Here is a 15,997-nt window from a genome sequence, read left to right on the forward strand (position 1 = left end):
TTTCCCCTCCCCTACACTCAGGGCGCCCCAGCTATCAGGGGGGAGGCAGCCTCGGAAAGGAAGGAGGGAGCCCCGCCTGGGAAAAGGGCACCGGGGCTGAGCACTGGCTTCTTCCCTGCTGCCGTGCGCTCCATCTGTGTAGGTGAGGCCTGGACCTGGCGGAGCGCGGCCAGGAGGATGGCGTTCTCTTCTGAGTCCCCGCAGAGGACCCGCGGGACAGAGAATGGGGAGGGACACCCCGGGGCCAGGAGGGGTGGCGCCGCAGCTCCCCGCGAAGCAGAAGCACTCAACAGCGCGCAGAGCGCGGGGATGGAGGGGATTCGCGCAACAAGGAGCCGCCGCGAGCCTGTGCTCCCAGAGCCCCCTCTCCCTCCCTGGTGCCCCTTCCATCCGCGAACCCGCCGCCTCCCCGCGCTCCCTCCCCCTGCAGTGCGCGCCGGGCCGGGAGGGGGCGCAGCGGGGCGCCGGGGTTCTAGCGGGTTATAAGGCGCGGCGCCAGCGGGCCCGGGAGACGCCCGAGCCTGGCCAGCCGCGGGAGCGCCGAGGGGACGCCGCCGCCTCCATGGCCCCGGGCCGCCGACCCGCCGGAGCGAGGCCGCTGCTCGTGTGCGCGGGCCTCCTGGCCGCCTTCGCCGCCGCCGCGGGCCTCGGGCCCCCGCTGCCCGGAGCGCCCGCCCCCCAGGAGCCGCCGCCCGGGAACGAGCTGCCCGCGGGCCCCGACGACAGCCGCGTGCGGCCGGTAAGACGCCGCGTCCCGCGCTCGGACGCACTCGCGGACGCGCGGACAGCCTGCCCGGCCTGAGCGCTCCTCTGGGCCTCAGTTTCCCCGCCGGAGGAGGGGCACGGCGCTTGCTTTCGGGGCTGGGAAGCGCGGCCTCGCGGGCGGGACCTTAATTCTGAAGTGGGGAGGAAAACGCCTAGCTTCAGCTCTGGTGAGACAGAGTCGGCTTTGCGGCCTCTCTGCGCGGCGGGGTCACCCCAAAGGGCGGTCTTGACCCTGGCTGTCTGGGTAGTTCTTCGGCATTTAAGCAAAATTCTCCTAGGCCAGTGAAAACCCCTTTTCCTTTGGGACAGAAGAACGTTGAGAAATAAAGTGTAAATACTGTGTCTCATGGAATTGGCAGCAACCCACTTGTGGAAGTGTGAGCACATTAAAACCAAAAACCAAAGTTGTGGTGCAGTGGATTCCGACTCACAGTGACAGTATACGACAGAGTAGTACTGCCCCATAGGGTTTCCCAGGCTGTAATCTTTACACAAGCAGGCTGCCAAATCCACCTCCCGCCTAGCGGCTGGCGGGTTGGAACCTCCGACCTTCCAGTTAGCAGCCAGCTCTTTAACCACTGCACCACCGGGGTTCCTTATGAGCACATTACTGACCCCTAGTCTGTTTGGTGGGGGTCCCTGTGGGTCTAAGGAGAGGGCAGGGGGTGTACGACCAGGGAATAGCTGTCGGTTTTCTTCGAGTGGCCCTGAAGGGTGATCTTTAGCCCCCTGCCTTCCTTCCCAGGGTGGGTGCACCTGAAACTCTGACCAGGGGTGGGGGGGGGCTGGGGAGTGCCAGGAACCGAGGTGGTTGTTTGGGTCTCGCTTATGCTGAAAAAGCCTCTGGTCTCAGCATCCCACCGAGAATCATGGATGGAAGGCACACATCTGCTACAGGGGTAGGGGTGGGATGACAGCCAGCTCTGCACTCCCTGGACAGGGTTCCCTAAGTGATGGTGAGGATACCCCGCCCCATACACCACCCCCCATTTCCCTTCGGACAGACAAACCCCACCCAGAGAGTAGGCAGCCTCTGGCAGTGCTCCCAGTAGGCAGGGCGGCTAGGTGTCGGGGCTCCGTCATCGGCAAACACTCCAGGCCCTAGGACCCTGACAGGGGCCTGGGATGCTTGCAGGTGGAGTTTTAGCCTTGAACCCTCTTCTTTGGGGCCAAGAAGGCACCAAGGCTGCTGGTTCCCTAGGCTCCAAGGCACATTTCTGCCGGCGCCCCCAGGCGGCTAGGGAACTCTGCTGCCCAGACTTGTGTTCACATGGTGTAGGCCCATCTCTGGGCCCCCACGGGTGGGGCTCTACCTGCTTCTGCTCTCCCCCAAGCCTGGGCTCCCAGTCCATCCCTCAGACCTCAGTGTGGCTGTAGTGTACTCATGGGGTCCCAGCATTCGTGGAGTCAACCAGCAGGGCGGCATAGCTCAGCGCTGACTGCCCAACAAGAAGCCCAAAGGAAGGTGCTCCATGGTCACACTGCAGCCAGGACAGAGGGCCCTGGCCACTTTCTCTGTTCAATGATGGCTGCCCTGGTCACCTCAGCTATTGCCAGGCCGGATTGGAACCCAGTTCCTCTAATGCTGAAGCTGCCATCTTCACTCAGCCCTGCGTTGATGGGCAAGCTCCCAAAGGAATGCCTTAGGCCCTGCAGAGCGGCCGAAGAGACCGTGGGCAGCACCTGGTGTCTGGCTCTGTCTCTGACAGCAGAGCCTGGCCAGCTCCAAAGCCCCTGTCAGTACTTCCGCTGGAGCTCCCACCCATGACCTCATTAAGCTCTCTTGAGCCTGACTCCTTCCTAGCTGGTGGCTCTGCAGGGAGCCCAGACCATCCCAGGCCACTGCCCAGTGGGCCACAGGCCTCTCCCAGAACTTTCCTGAGTCACAGGATGGGGGCATGCATGGCATGGATGCTTCTAGAACCATCATGTCCTCGCTTTGGCCAAGTGGCTCAGGAGTCCTGAGGAACGTGAGTGGCACCAGTCCCGAGCAGAGACTCGAGCCATAACCCCTTGGTGGTGCTCGGCCTTCTGGACTCTGTCTGCCCATCCTGTACTGAAATCTGTGGTGGTCCTGGGGCTAAAGTCAGCCTCCCTGGAACTCCTGTCTGCCGGAGGACACGCCAGTCTACTGGAAGCGGGTCGCCTCTTTCAGGGCACCCACGGTGCTTCAACCCTCCCAGGGATCTGTGAGATGTTTTCACCTCAGCTCATGTTGAGGGAACGAGGCTGCAGGGGGCCTGCTACCCTGGCAGGGCTAGGACTCCCACCTGCCAGCCAGCCCACACGCTGGGTCCTGTCCTCCCACCATGCAAAGTCCAGGCCTGGACGGCTGCTCCCAGGGCTCATCCTCAGCGTGCTGGGAGGGGTGTGGAGGGTGCTGCCTTCAAGGGCCTCGGGGCACCATCTTGGACAAGGACCAGGGCCTTGCTTGTGGGACCTGGAGGGCCTGCTGGCAGGCCTGCACAGAACACCCGTGCAAAGCCTCTGGTCCTGCTCGTCAGCGAGTGGGGAGGGCCAACCTCAGGCTGGCTGTGTTCTAGGACCCCATCACCCAACGGGCGCACGGCATCGACCCCCGGGACACCTGGATGCTTTTTGTCCAGCAGAGTGACAAGGGCATCAACGGCAAGAGGAGGAGCAGGGGCAAGGCCAAGAGGCTGAAGGTGAAGCAAGTCCCTGCTGGCACACCACGCAAGGGTGTGTGCGTGATTGTGTGTGAGTGTGAATGTGGGGGGTGAGTCTGTGAGTGTAGGAGTGTCAGCATGTGTGTGTGCAAGTGTGTGGCTGTGCAGAGTGTGTGTGTGTGTGCACGTTGAGTGTGAGCATGCACATGAGAGGGGCCTCTTCTTGCTTGCCTTCCCGACACAGCCAGCTCCCCCCGGCCACCCTGACCCTTGCCGCCCAGCACAGACTGTCACACTGTGGCCTGGAGTCAGGGGACTTGGAGTAGTGCCAAACCAGGGCCCTGGGGGAATCCTGAGTTTGGGGCCTGGTCCCAACCTTATCCCCTAGAATGCCAGGCACCCCCAGGGGCTCCCTCCCTGTGTCCCCCCACCCCACTCATCATTCAGCAGTCAGGGTCCTGCAGTCAGGGAGCCAGCCAGCCGTCTGGGGAACAAGCTGGAGGGACCTCCAGGCAGCTGGGGTGACAGACGGGGTGGTTCCTGGTGGGGGCATGGGGGCCCCAGCAGCTGCTGTCCCCGCTGTCTCTGACAGTGTGGTCCCTCCTTCCGTGGCCTGGCCTGGGCAGGGACTCCTCGCCTGGTCTCGATGGGGGCCCGCAGTTTCCAGGCTCCCTCCTCAGGCCCCTTACTGCAGTAGTTCCTTTTCAGCTCGGCTTGCCAGGGCCCCCTGGGCCCCCTGGACCACAAGGCCCCCCAGGCCCCATCATCCCGCCTGAGGTACTGCTGAAGGAGTTCCAGCTACTGCTGAAAGGTAGGGGTATGCAACCAGCGTGAGCAGGGCTGGGAAGGGGGTTCTGGAGGGCTGGACTTAACAGCAGCAAGCACTTAAGTGGCACCTGCTGTATGCCCAGCCAAGGGTGCACCTGGTTGGCCCTGCCGTGACACCCGCCCCCCATCCCTCCGTACCCCCCATTCCTTCCCACCCCCCCATCTGCTCAGAGTCAGAGGATGGGGGTGGGAGGTGTGTGGGAGTGAGAAGGCCCACGAAGAAAGGTAGACTAGGTGCTGGGGGACCAGCACACATCTGCCCCACCTGGAAGCCAGGTGAGCCCAGCCAAGGCCAAGACCCCAGCCTGTCCCTGCCCCAGGTGGGGGCTGTCAGGGAGGGGCTGGGGCTCCTCAAACTCAGCCGATGCCCCCACGGCACCAGCACCAGTGAGTTTTCCTCGGCCCCATTGTTCTGAGATGGGGAGTTAAGAGGCAGGCACACAGGCCTCCCGAGAGAAGAGCCCAACTTCTTCCCCAAGACAGACCTGGGCCTCGGCCACAGAGTCTTGGGAAGACACCAGCAGGCTGCCGGCATGGGGCACAGGGTGGCACCCATGGGTCACTGCCTGGCCTGGGCTAGGGCAGCTGGCTACAGCCTCAGGGAGAGAGCAAGGCTGAGCCAAGCCAAGAGATGTCCCTGTGGCCCAGCCTTCCAGAAGCCTCAGCCCAGGGCCCTGGCCTCCCTGTGAATGGGCGGTGGGCCTCAGAGCCTCACCCAGCTGTGTTGGGCCCACACTAAGTGAAGGGCTTCTGGTGTGCTGGGTGGTGAGCCCTTCAAGCACCAACTGCTTTAAAGAGAGTGTTTGCTAACCACCTCCCTGATGGCTCTCCAGGTGAACTTCAGGCCCAGCCTCCCCACCCTTGCAGCCTCCCTGGGCTGGGTAGGCCCACCAGCTCTGGCTGTCCTACTTCATGCCATTGACTAAAGTTGATTTTATTATAAACTTTAGGGACAGCCATTCTCCCCCTTCAATACAACCTACTGTCAGTTTAAATATACCAGCTTCCCAGGCCTGGGCCTGAGAGCCCTTCTTGATACATTATATCCCCAATTGTTACTTACTTACTCTCAGCTTCTTTCCAAAGAGCCCTGGGCTGGCTTATGCCATTGCATTTGCTGATAATAAACATGTAAACAGAGTAAGAATTTAATGTGAGGAGAAAGTATGAATAGACTAGAGAGGTGAGGTTGGGCTGGAGGGGGTGAGTCGGCCCGGAGCCTCCCAGTAGCAAAAGCCAGAAGAAAAACAGGACCAGCCGCAGGATCGGGAAGCAGTTTCTCGGGGGGGTCTCCTGGACTCCGGTGAACATGCGTGCCAGGGGGCCCGTATGTGCATTAGTATTGGCCCAGGTCGTTGTTGGGAGCACACCCCTAGCACACTCGGGATGGGTGGGCGCGGATGCCTGGCGCGGACACAGCTCGCTCTGTGCAGGGGCGGTGAGGCAGCGCGAGTGCGCGGAGCTGGAGGGCCCCGCGACCCCCGGCCCCGCCACCACGCCAGCCGAGGAACCAGAGGAGGAGGCAGCTGGAGTCCTGGCCCTGCTGACCGCTCCCCTGGGCCCAGGCCTGCTGCGCGTGGACGCGGCCTTCCACTGCCGCCTGCGCCGTGACGCACTGGTGGAGCGGCGTTCGCTGCACGAGCTCGGCCTCTACCACGTGGTGAGTCCGCGAGGCCCGGGCGGGCCGGGGGTCGAGGGACCCGAGTGACCGCCCCCGTCCCCGCAGCCCAATGCTGAGGGCGCTTTCCGCCGCGGGCCCGGCCTGAACCTGACCAGCGGCCAGTACACCGCACCCGTGGGCGGCTTCTACGCCTTCGCCGCCGCGCTGCACGTGGGTGAGGCCCGCCGCAGGGGAGGGACCGCGCGGCCAGGCCCTGCCCCGAAGGGGACCCTGCCCTGGGACCCCGCCCCGCACGGGACCACCACGACCACGCTCCCGGGATCACGCTGGCCCCGCCCCCGAAGAGACCCTGTTCCCTTTCTGGGACCAAGCCCCTGTCCTCACCCCGGGGTCAAGCCAGCCCTGGTCTGCCCCTTGACTCCGCTTCCGTGACCCCGTCCCCCGCAGCGCTGGTGGAGCCACCCAGACGGGGGCCACAGCGCGCCCGGGACCGCCTGCGTCTGCTCATCTGCATCCAGTCCCGGTGCCAGCACAACGCGTGAGTGGGGGTTCCCACGCACCCCAACCCCCAGACCCCCAGTGATCCGCCCGGTCTGGCCACCCGGAGGGCAAGCATCTCGGGTTCTCCCGTTAAACAGGCCCCCACCCGGGCTTCTCCGGGCTTCTTCCCGACTCGATCCTCACCACGTCCTGCGCGCTTGGAAAGACCCCTGAACCCACCCTGTTCCCTGAGTCCCAGTCGCCACTGTGGCCTGAGTGCCCGACACCTCCTTCCTGGTCTCCTGTCCACTGCAGCGGGCCTTCACAACGGCCAGGGGGCTGTCAGAGATGTACCTCGGATGACCCCCTGGTCTTCGTGTCCCCCAACTTTTGGGGGCCTGGAAGCCCTGGCCCTTCCCAGCCTCCCCTCCAGCCTCCCCCCCAGCCTCCTTCCTCCCTCTTCAGCCACTGGGCCTCCCTCTGCACTTTGGGCCTCAGGCACCAGCTTCCCCACCAGAGGTCTCCCTGAGGACTCTGCTCCCCACCACTCTCCCTCCACACCCATGGACTTCGTCACCACGCGACCACTCTCTGATGCCATCTGTTCGTTCATCCACCGGTGTGCTACCCCTCAGGGGTGCGGGCTCCCTGAGGGCAGACCCCAGTCACGCCTGGTATCCCTGGCACCCAGAACAGAATGCAGAGCAGGCGCTGGGTGACAGTTGTAGACGGGATGATGGATGGTGGCGTGCAGAACTCCATGTCCGGCCCTCCCAGCCCTGGACTATCAGGCTTGCTCTTTAGCCCCTTCAGCGCCCCTGCACTGGCAGGACGTGGCTACACCTGGTCTGGGCTTGACTTGCCTGTCCCGTCCTCACCGCCCCTCAGGCCCTGCCTCAGGCACCCCCTGCACAGGGACCGGCCAGAACCAGTGCCCCCACAGCACTGACGGGCACCTTGCGGGTGCTGGGTTTGTTGGGAACACATTGTGGTGCATCTGGGGGGGGGGGGTCTCTGGGAGGCAGGGGCGTGGCCCAGCCCTGCATGAATAGACTTGGCCAGCTCTGAGCAGGCAGATGGGACCAGAGGGAGGGCTGACCCGGTTCCTTTCCCGGGCCGCAGCTCCCTGGAGGCCATCATGGGGTTGGAGAGCAGCAGTGACCTCTTCACCATCGCAGTCAACGGTGTCCTGTATCTGCAGGTGCGTGAGGCCTGACGTGGAGGGCAACCGGCGGGGTGGGTGCTGGGGTGCTCAGACCACAGGCCCGGGGGAGGTCGGGGACACCCAGGTGCTCACACTATCTGGCCTGGGCCTCCGGATCCCAAACCCAGAGCTTGTCCCCTGCGGCCGCCTGCTGTTGCCAGCAGCTGCTCTGCTCCACGGTCTCATCTTCAGACCACTGAATGTCCCTTACCCAGTGCCGTACTGAACAGGGATGAAGGAAGGTCAGCCACCCTGGGGGTGCACAGACCACAGGGGTGGGGAGGGAGATCGTTCCTACACAAAACCCTAAGCGGGGTTTGGCGAGTGGTAAAGATAGCGCTGTAAAGGTGGGGTTTGCTGACAAAGGAGGTGCCGACACCGAAGTAGCACCGCCTACACCAGGCAGCACCCTGAGGGAGGTAGTTAGTGCTCCACTTCTATGAAGAAGGGGACCAACGCACAGAAAGGTTAAGTGACTTGCCCAGGGTCACACAGCTGTTATGCAGGTCTGCTCTGGTTGCAGAGACACTCAGAGTTCTCCTCCTGAGGGCTGTGACCCATGCTTCCTGATCTGCCAGGAATCTGGTTGATGAAAGCCGCGAGGTAGGGGTGGGGCAGTCTGCCAGTGCCTGGCCCTGAGCGGAGAGGTCAAGTGCCGGCAAGGCCAAGTGCTCGTTCGGTCCTGCGGCACACCAGGTAGCCAGGCCTGGGGGCGGTGCCTTCACTCCGCACCCGGACCTCAGCTGGGAGACCTGCTTGATCCGCTGAGCGGCTGTCTCTGAGCAGAGGCTTGTCCCACACAAGTGGACTGAGGAAGCCTGTGTGGGCAGAAGGCCCAGCCGGAAGGAAGTACTAGAACAGTTGTCAGAGGTGCTGGGTTGGAGTCCAGCCCTGAGAGCCCTCACATTCCCACCTCTCCCGCAGGGAAGGGCGGTCAGTCTGAGGCCTCGCTGTCCCCTTCCTCCCCCTGCAGTCCGGGCAGTACGCCTCCATCTTCCTGGACAACGCCAGCGGCTCCTCCGTCACAGTGCGCAGCGGGTCACGCTTCAGCGCAGTCCTCCTCGGTGTGTGAGCTGCCCCTGCAGGCCCCACCCTATCAGACAGACGGAGCAAGGGTCGGAGCCACTTCCTGGGCAGCGCTGGAGTGGCCATGGCCACAGAGAGGAAGCCCACCTGAAGTGCTGTCCCCACCAGCCTCCCTGCGGTGACACGGAGCCCGGGCCCTGCGTTAGGGAGCATCTTAAAGGCAGATGCTCTTTAGGCAGTCGTTTTAGAAGCTTCTCCTGGTTCGGTGCGTCCAGATGCCCTTTCTCCCGCCCCGCCCCGCCCCCACGCCCTGGAGATCCCCAGCTGCAGCCTGGCCCCTCTCCTGTCAATTGGCCTCAGCACCTCTCCTGCGGCCCAGCCTCTTCCCTCTTTCCTGGCATTCCAGTGGAACGGAACACCTGCGTGGAGGGGAGGCTGCCGGCTGGGCGGCGAGTCTGGGTCTGGAGTCACTAGGGGCATGTGCAGGTCCAGTCCTAAGGCTCTCACCCTACAGAAGGGCTACTCGCCCTGCAGACAGGCCTCAGCAAGTCCTCAGAAGGACATGACCAGCTCCACACCCTCTGGAGGCTGAGGCCATCCCTGTCCCCTTCTAAGGGAAGCTCTGACCCACTGCCAGGACTCCGTCCACCAGACGAGACCAGGAACATCTCAGCAGACGGGGCGCGGCCCTGACCTGAACCAGAGAAGCAGAGACTCCCCCGACTCCCCCCGAGGCCAGCAGGGTCAGGCCCGCTCTGGAATGCAGGGCGGCTGTCCCACTTGGTGGATGAGGGAAGGATAATGTGCTGGTCTCTACAAGTCGAGGCCCAAGTTCACTCGCTCTTGGAAGAGCAGTGGGCACTTGGGGGCTGGTCCCAGAAGGCAGAGGGGTCGACCTGCTGGGGTGTGGCCTTTGAGGTGCAAAACTGCCCCGGGGCAGGGAGTGAAGGGTGGGGAGGCCTCAGCACTCCTGTAGGGCCCTGACCAAGGGGAAGTGAACTTTCCTAAGGCCTTCCTGCCCCTCCTCCAACACTGGCTCTGAGGTGCGGGTTACCACAAGACCTTCTGGGACCATGCTGGTGTGGCAAGGTGACCACAGAGAAGCGGCAGTGAGGTGACCAGGGACTGAGAGAGAAGGGGCGGTGGTCACAGTCACTTGAACTTTCTAGCTGGCCTCAGGGTGACCAGGTGTCCTTGGCCAGGTCCGAAAGACTCCCAGGAGCCCAAAGCGCCCATCTCTATACCCCAGAATGCAGCATCTCCCTCCAAACCAGGGGCCCCCACACAGAGCGGCACACACTCCAACCACCAAGCCCTCGGCGGCTTCCCAGTAGGACCGGCCCCCGCCCTACCAGGAAGCCCACTGGCCTGGGGCCTGCCCTCCCCTGGCCCCCGATAAGGGTGGGTGGCCACACCCTTTCTGGATTTCACTTTGTATCCAGTAGGCACAGATACTTTAGAGAAGTTATCTTTTCCCCTTGAAAAACTCTACATATCTATTTTATTTCAACATAAGTATCTGTTACATAGCAGTTGACCAAATATTTATTGCGTAATATTGCCAGGTGGGATGTATTTATGCAACCTGCTTTATGGGGTAGCGCAGGCACTTGGCAGCGCCTACGCGATCACTTACGGGAACAAGGGCAGAGAGACCTTAGAGCCTCAGTGAACCAGGGAAAACGTCTGAGGCAGCAAAGGGAAGATCCCCGCCTCTTTTTGAGGCGTGAAGGGCCCCAAGCCCACCAGGGACCCTGAGAAGGGGTGGGATGGATGTGGCAGGTGGGGGGCCTCCCCCACTGTGGGACTGTGAGCTGATGGGCTTCGGTGTGCACAGTGACACCTGTTTACTGTAGGAAGACACTGAATAAACTGTCAGGTGCTCTGATTCTGAGGTTCTTTTCTATAGTGACGCCTACCTCTGATGTCACAGTCCTCAAGCAGATGGGTGCTTGGCTCTCAGCACTTCCTGGGGTGCGCGCACCAACACCTCTTCATCCCGTATTTACAGCCTCCACGTGTAACCTGGGAGTTTGCTCTGAGGGACTTGTGGCACGGAGTTAAATTCCCTAAGACACACGTACGACCATGTGCGTGCACGCGTGCTGGGCAGGGGTCGTGAACGTACAAATTAGTGTCTTCCAACATTTAGGATCATAGAGCAGCCTGTGCCAAAGGTTCCCACACAAAGACCTAAGAACTACTTTACTAAAAAAGAACTACGGTAGTAATAAGGGTGCACTTTGAAGTACTTGGGAAGTACCTCCGAGTTTACTCCAGGGAGGCCGACCACGCACTCTTTTGTTCCTGCTAACATCTTTCACACAAGGGCCCCCTTGAAGTGCTTGATCGGCCTCAGCTTGGCACAGCCAACGGGGCACATGTTCCTGAGGGGGGAGCTGAATCACAGAGGCTGTGCTGAGAAGTCCCTCGCCCGCTCCAACATTTCACAGCCCAGGGATCCAGCTTTGTGATAGCCTCCTGGACCCCATTCTCCGGGCCTCTCCCCAGCTCACACCCATTGGCCATGGACTTAGAAGTACTCCCGTGCTGTTTCTGAGAAGCTGACGGGCACACTAGTGACTCAGTACACCACCTCAGTCTCCTCCTCTGGACAGGACTGGGCTCACACCACGGAACTTTCTGGAACCTGACTTTCTTCTAGAAAACTGAGAGAAGCCACAGAAGTGCCAAGTGCTGGCTTCTAGTCCTAGCCTTGTCTAACAGAACCTCCATCTCCTCATGTAAAATGGGGTGACCACCCCTCCCCCCAGGGTTGTCGTGAAGATGAAACACCTCAGGCCAAGCGCCCTGTACACAATACTGCCACACTGACAGCCACTTGGGGGCCATTCAGCATGAGCCAACCCAAGACGCCCACCATGGTTTCAATGAGGGAAGACCCAGAGCATTTTCAAAAGGATCAACTGTTCCTCTACGCCTAATAAGAGAACTCAAAAAACTAGAAGGAAAAAAAAAAACAAAAAAACCGTTTATTTACAAGCATGGAGTCCCACAGGAGTACACAAACACACATGTGCACACACACAGAGTGAACCTTGAGTGCCCTCCCGTGCTGGCCCTCACTGCCCGATCCGCACCACCATCACCGTGACGTTGTCGGCTGAGCCCCGCTGCACTGCCTTGCTGGCCAGCCGGTTGCACGCTGCCTCGTAGCGGGCATCAATGGCGGGCTTCCCTTCCCGGGTCTGGATCTTCTCATCCTGCCAGACAGGAGGGGGCACACCTGACAGGGTGATCCACATCCCGGTCCACTCCTGGGACTCTTTTAACGCCAGGAGCAGGAGCCACTCCACAGGCTCCCTGGGGGCAGGCGGGACAAACAGTGATGGCGTCCACCCAGGCGAGGCTGGCGTTGAAACAAGGGTGTGGGGCCTCCCCACAACCAACCAGGTGACCGCAGAGGGAGAGGATCAGAGGGACAGGGTCACAGGGCCTTTACTGTCGAAAACACGAAGGTGCAAGGGGATAAGAGCACTCCCTCAAGACATCTCTTACCTCGAGGCAGGACAAGATGAAGTTCACAGCTTCTTCTGGGGTGAAAACCTTGAAGAGGCCATCACAGGCCAGCAAAATGAACCTGTAACATGGAAACAGAAAGGGGTCTGAGCAGCAAAAAGAGGACAGCCCTGGTGATGACGATTAATACCTGCCCACCTAACTGAGGCTAAATGTTTTCAGACCAACTTCACTTCCAGGAGATGGAGATGAAAACTTAAAAAAAAAAAAAAAATACTTGTAGGTAAATGTGCCATATGTCAGAATCGGGGGTGCCCGTCTCTTCCCCAGTGAGCGGAAGCGTGGCTAATGTAAACCGTAGGTACTGCTGTTTCGACACTTGAGGGAGATCACAAGATAAAAACACCAAGTGTTGTGCTACGTGCACACTGCACCTGCCCACCACAGGCCTCGGGCCACTTCCCCAACAGTGTGACAGTGAGGACGTGGTCTAGACCCCAGGAAGGACCACCACCCCTGCTGTGGTTGGAAAGCTCACGATTTCCCCTCTCCCTTTCACCATCCTGCCCCGGACTCCTAAAAGTGGTCACTCTCTCCTCACCCTTCCCTTCTTGCTATAACACTCAGGTCTTTGCCCTCATCAGGCATCAGTCAGCACTCCTGGGCACAGGTCTATGTGCAACCCAGTGGGGACAAGGCCAGCAAGTCAGGCCCCGAGCACTGTGGCACAGACACAGAACCACAACCCCACAAGGGCAGAGCTAGGGCAGCACGCAGACAGGGCCTGGTCTAGTCTGGGGTCGGAGGACGCTCCTGACGCTTCCTTTAGAAAACCAGGCGGGGCTGTTAGGGAACATGCCCAGGGCCAAGGCAGGTGGGGACACCGCATGAGGAAGCCCAGGGAGTGGGCAGAGGGGCTGAGGTGGGTCCTTTGTCCCCAGCACTGTGAGCCATGATTCAGACCTCACCTGGCAAAGACTGCCTGCCATCTGGCCAACAGACTCTTCTTTCTACCTTCCCAATCGACTCAGTCCTGTGAGTTCCATTTTCCTGAACTTTCCTCTCTCCTCCTCTCTGGGTCTCCCTGGCTCCTCACGGCCCACTCTTCGACTGGCTGCCTGTCTGCGAGGCCTGGAGCCTTGTCTTCTGACAGCTTCGACTGGAGACAGCAACTACACAGTCTCTTCCTCGACCTCTCCTGGCTCTGCTGACAAACCCTCGCAGCTCTCCACCAGTTGTTACCTCAAATTCAAACTCTTCGGCATGGGACGCAAGACCCTCCACGATCTGTCCCCAAAGGCTCCTGCCACCATCTCCCCACCCACCAGCACCCGACTGGCTGTGCTTCTGTCCCCTCGCGCCTGTGCGCTCCCTGTCAGGAAAGACCCCTCTCCCTGCCACTACAGCCCCCCAAGGTGACATGTGGGATTGGAACGATCCATTTCCACGGGGGCTCCCCTATGTGTGACCACATGAACGAGCCAAAACCACATCCTCTGATGTCCGCTCCCAGAGCCAGCACAGGCTGAGACCAGCTGCCCCACCCACCCCCAGCAAAGGTCTGTACACAAACAGCAACCAGGCTGTGTGAGCACACGTGTGCACACATGCCTTTGGCAGGGGTTTACCTGTCATTGGGAGTCAGCTGGCAACGTCTGATGTCAGGCACAGAAGTAACCCCGCAGCGCTTGTACTGCCCGTCCCCGATGGAACGGGACACCTCCAGCACACCCAAGACACGCCCGTCCCTAAAACGAGGAGAAAACACTCAGCCTCCATCTGGCAGACCGTGTCCACAGCACTGAGAATCTGCTCCTAAAGCAGAGAGCCCATGGAGCCGCCCCTTCCTGCCCTGCCCAGGGAGAGGGCCGGCTCCTGTGCTGGCTGCTCGGCCCACCACAACACCGCTGCCCACCCGGGGTGCCAAGGCCCAGGGAGAGGGCCGACTCCTGTGCTGTCTGCTCGGCCCACCACAACACCACTGCCTGCCCGGGGTGCCAGGGCCCAGGGAGAGGGCCGACTCCTGTGCTGTCTGCTCGGCCCACCACAACACCGCTGCCCACCCGGGGTGCCAAGGCCCAGGGAGAGGGCCGACTCCTGTGCTGTCTGCTCGGCCCACCACAACACCACTGCCTGCCCGGGGTGCCAGGGCCCAGGGAGAGGGCTGACTCCTGTGCTGTCTGCTCGGCCCACCACAACACCGCTGCCCACCCGGGGTGCCAGGGCCCAGGGAGAGGGCCGACTCCTGTGCTGTCTGCTCGGCCCACCACAACACCACTGCCTGCCCGGGGTGCCAGGGCCCAGGGAGAGGGCTGACTCCTGTGCTGTCTGCTCGGCCCACCACAACACCGCTGCCCACCCGGGGTGCCAGGGCCCAGGGAGAGGGCTGACTCCTGTGCTGTCTGCTCGGCCCACCACAACAACACCGCTGCCCGCCCGGGGTGCCAGGGCCCAGGGAGAGGGCTGACTCCTGTGCTGTCTGCTCGGCCCACCACAACACCGCTGCCCGCCCGGGGTGCCAGGGCCCAGGGAGAGGGCTGACTCCTGTGCTGTCTGCTCGGCCCATCACAACAACACTGCCGCCCGCCCGGGGTGCCAGGGCCCAGGGAGAGGGCCGACTCCTGTGCTGTCTGCTCGGCCCACCACAACACCGCTGCCCACCCGGGGTGCCAGGGTCCAGGGAGAGGGCTGACTCCTGTGCTGTCTGCTCGGCCCACCACAACAACACCGCTGCCCGCCCGGGGTGCCAGGGCCCAGGGAGAGGGCCGACTCCTGTGCTGCCTGCCCGGGGTGCCAGGGCCCAGGGAGAGGGCCGACTCCTGTGCTGTCTGCTCAGCCCACAACAACACTGCCACCCGCCCGGGGTGCCAGGGCCCAGGGAGAGGGCCAACTGCTGTGCTGTCTGCTTGGCCCACAACAACACTGCCGCCCGCCCGGGGATGCCAGGGACTCTGCTGACGGGAGCCGCGCCCTGTGGCCGCTGGGTGGCAGCGCTTGCCCAGGCTTGATGTGATGCCAGCAGTGGTTCCCATCACTGGAGGGCAAATGCCGGCACCCAGGCCCCACCCTACAGACGCAGACCTGGCTGGCCTGCTACGGAGCCTGGCCTGCTTTGTGCTGTTGTTTTTTCATCTTGAAACAGCTCGGGCGATTCAAGCGCACAGCCAGGGTTAAGGATGGCTGGAACAGAGGATGTGCACATTTCAACCTCGTTAGATTTGGACAATACCCAGGAGTGACCAGCCCCAGATCCTGAGAAGCATTCTCTTTACATGAAGTATGGGTGTGACTTGAATGGCAGGATCCTAACGACATTAGTGACCCTAATACCTGGTGCGCGCCTCCCCCTCCCCAGTTATAAACCAGGGACCCCAATGCCTGGTGCCCCCACCCCCAACATAAACCAGTCTGGTTCCAATAAGGTCAGCGGTAGTGTCGGTCTGCAACGCAAGCCTCAGGAAACCCGGTCAACACCAGCACAGCTCAGCACAGAAAACCTGAAACAATTCCTAAATCTGGTGAAGAAAAATGTGACCCCACGGAACCTACCATCTTCATTCTCGTTCGTTCAAGTCCTACACGCAGTGAACTAACGCAGGAACAGGAGAAAAACGTGACCCCACGGAACCTATCATCTTCATTCCCGGTCATTCAAGTCCTACGCACAGTGAACTAACGCAGGAACAGGAGAAAAAAGACATCTGACACGACTGCTGGGCCAGGAGAAGCCACTCATTTCAGAAAAGGTCTTCGCGATGACATGGCACTCTGCCTACACCCCTTGCACTCTCCTACCTGGGGCTGTGTGCCAGTGGGCTGACAGCACCAAGTCAGAGCTTCCAGCATCATGACAGCATCAAGCTATGCCTTATGAATTTTCAGTAAAAGTTTAGTTAGGAGTCAGCCACAGCAGACATGCAGACTTTATACCTCCTGGCCTGCATCTGTCCTTCTCAACTGCTATCT

At 61.4% G+C, this 15,997-nt stretch overlaps 2 protein-coding genes across 8 annotated transcripts in view; one reads left to right on the plus strand and one right to left on the minus strand.

Moving 5' to 3' along the window:
• The first annotated feature begins 562 nt into the window (after positions 1 to 562).
• On the plus strand, positions 563 to 10,433 carry ERFE (erythroferrone). 3 transcript variants are annotated; one of them, XM_049888554.1, is made up of 8 exons: positions 563 to 739; positions 3,309 to 3,431; positions 4,101 to 4,203; positions 5,654 to 5,880; positions 5,947 to 6,055; positions 6,289 to 6,379; positions 7,444 to 7,522; positions 8,499 to 10,433. In XM_049888554.1, the coding sequence occupies exons 1-8, from the start codon at positions 563 to 565 to the stop codon at positions 8,595 to 8,597; spliced, it is 1,008 nt and encodes a 335-aa protein (XP_049744511.1). In that variant the 3' UTR covers positions 8,598 to 10,433. The 3 variants fall into 3 exon arrangements, with proteins under 3 accessions (XP_049744511.1, XP_049744512.1, XP_049744513.1); XM_049888555.1 differs by having other exon boundaries at positions 3,375 to 3,431; XM_049888556.1 differs by lacking the exon at positions 8,499 to 10,433 and having other exon boundaries at positions 6,480 to 7,516.
• Positions 10,434 to 11,524: 1,091 nt separating this feature from the next.
• ILKAP (ILK associated serine/threonine phosphatase) overlaps positions 11,525 to 15,997 on the minus strand; it is a 36,112-nt gene continuing 31,639 nt past the window's right edge. For all 5 annotated transcript variants that reach the window (XM_049888558.1, XM_049888557.1, XM_049888561.1 and 2 more), the window contains 3 exons: positions 13,660 to 13,779; positions 12,071 to 12,152; positions 11,525 to 11,775 (listed from right to left, as the gene is read on the minus strand). In XM_049888558.1, coding sequence (XP_049744515.1) covers positions 11,635 to 11,775; positions 12,071 to 12,152; positions 13,660 to 13,779 — 343 coding nt within the window. In that variant the 3' untranslated portion in view covers positions 11,525 to 11,634. The remainder of the gene's footprint in view (positions 11,776 to 12,070; positions 12,153 to 13,659; positions 13,780 to 15,997) is intronic.

Source organism: Elephas maximus, chromosome 6 (assembly GCF_024166365.1).
Source record: "Elephas maximus indicus isolate mEleMax1 chromosome 6, mEleMax1 primary haplotype, whole genome shotgun sequence".
NCBI classification, from domain to species: domain Eukaryota; kingdom Metazoa; phylum Chordata; class Mammalia; order Proboscidea; family Elephantidae; genus Elephas; species Elephas maximus.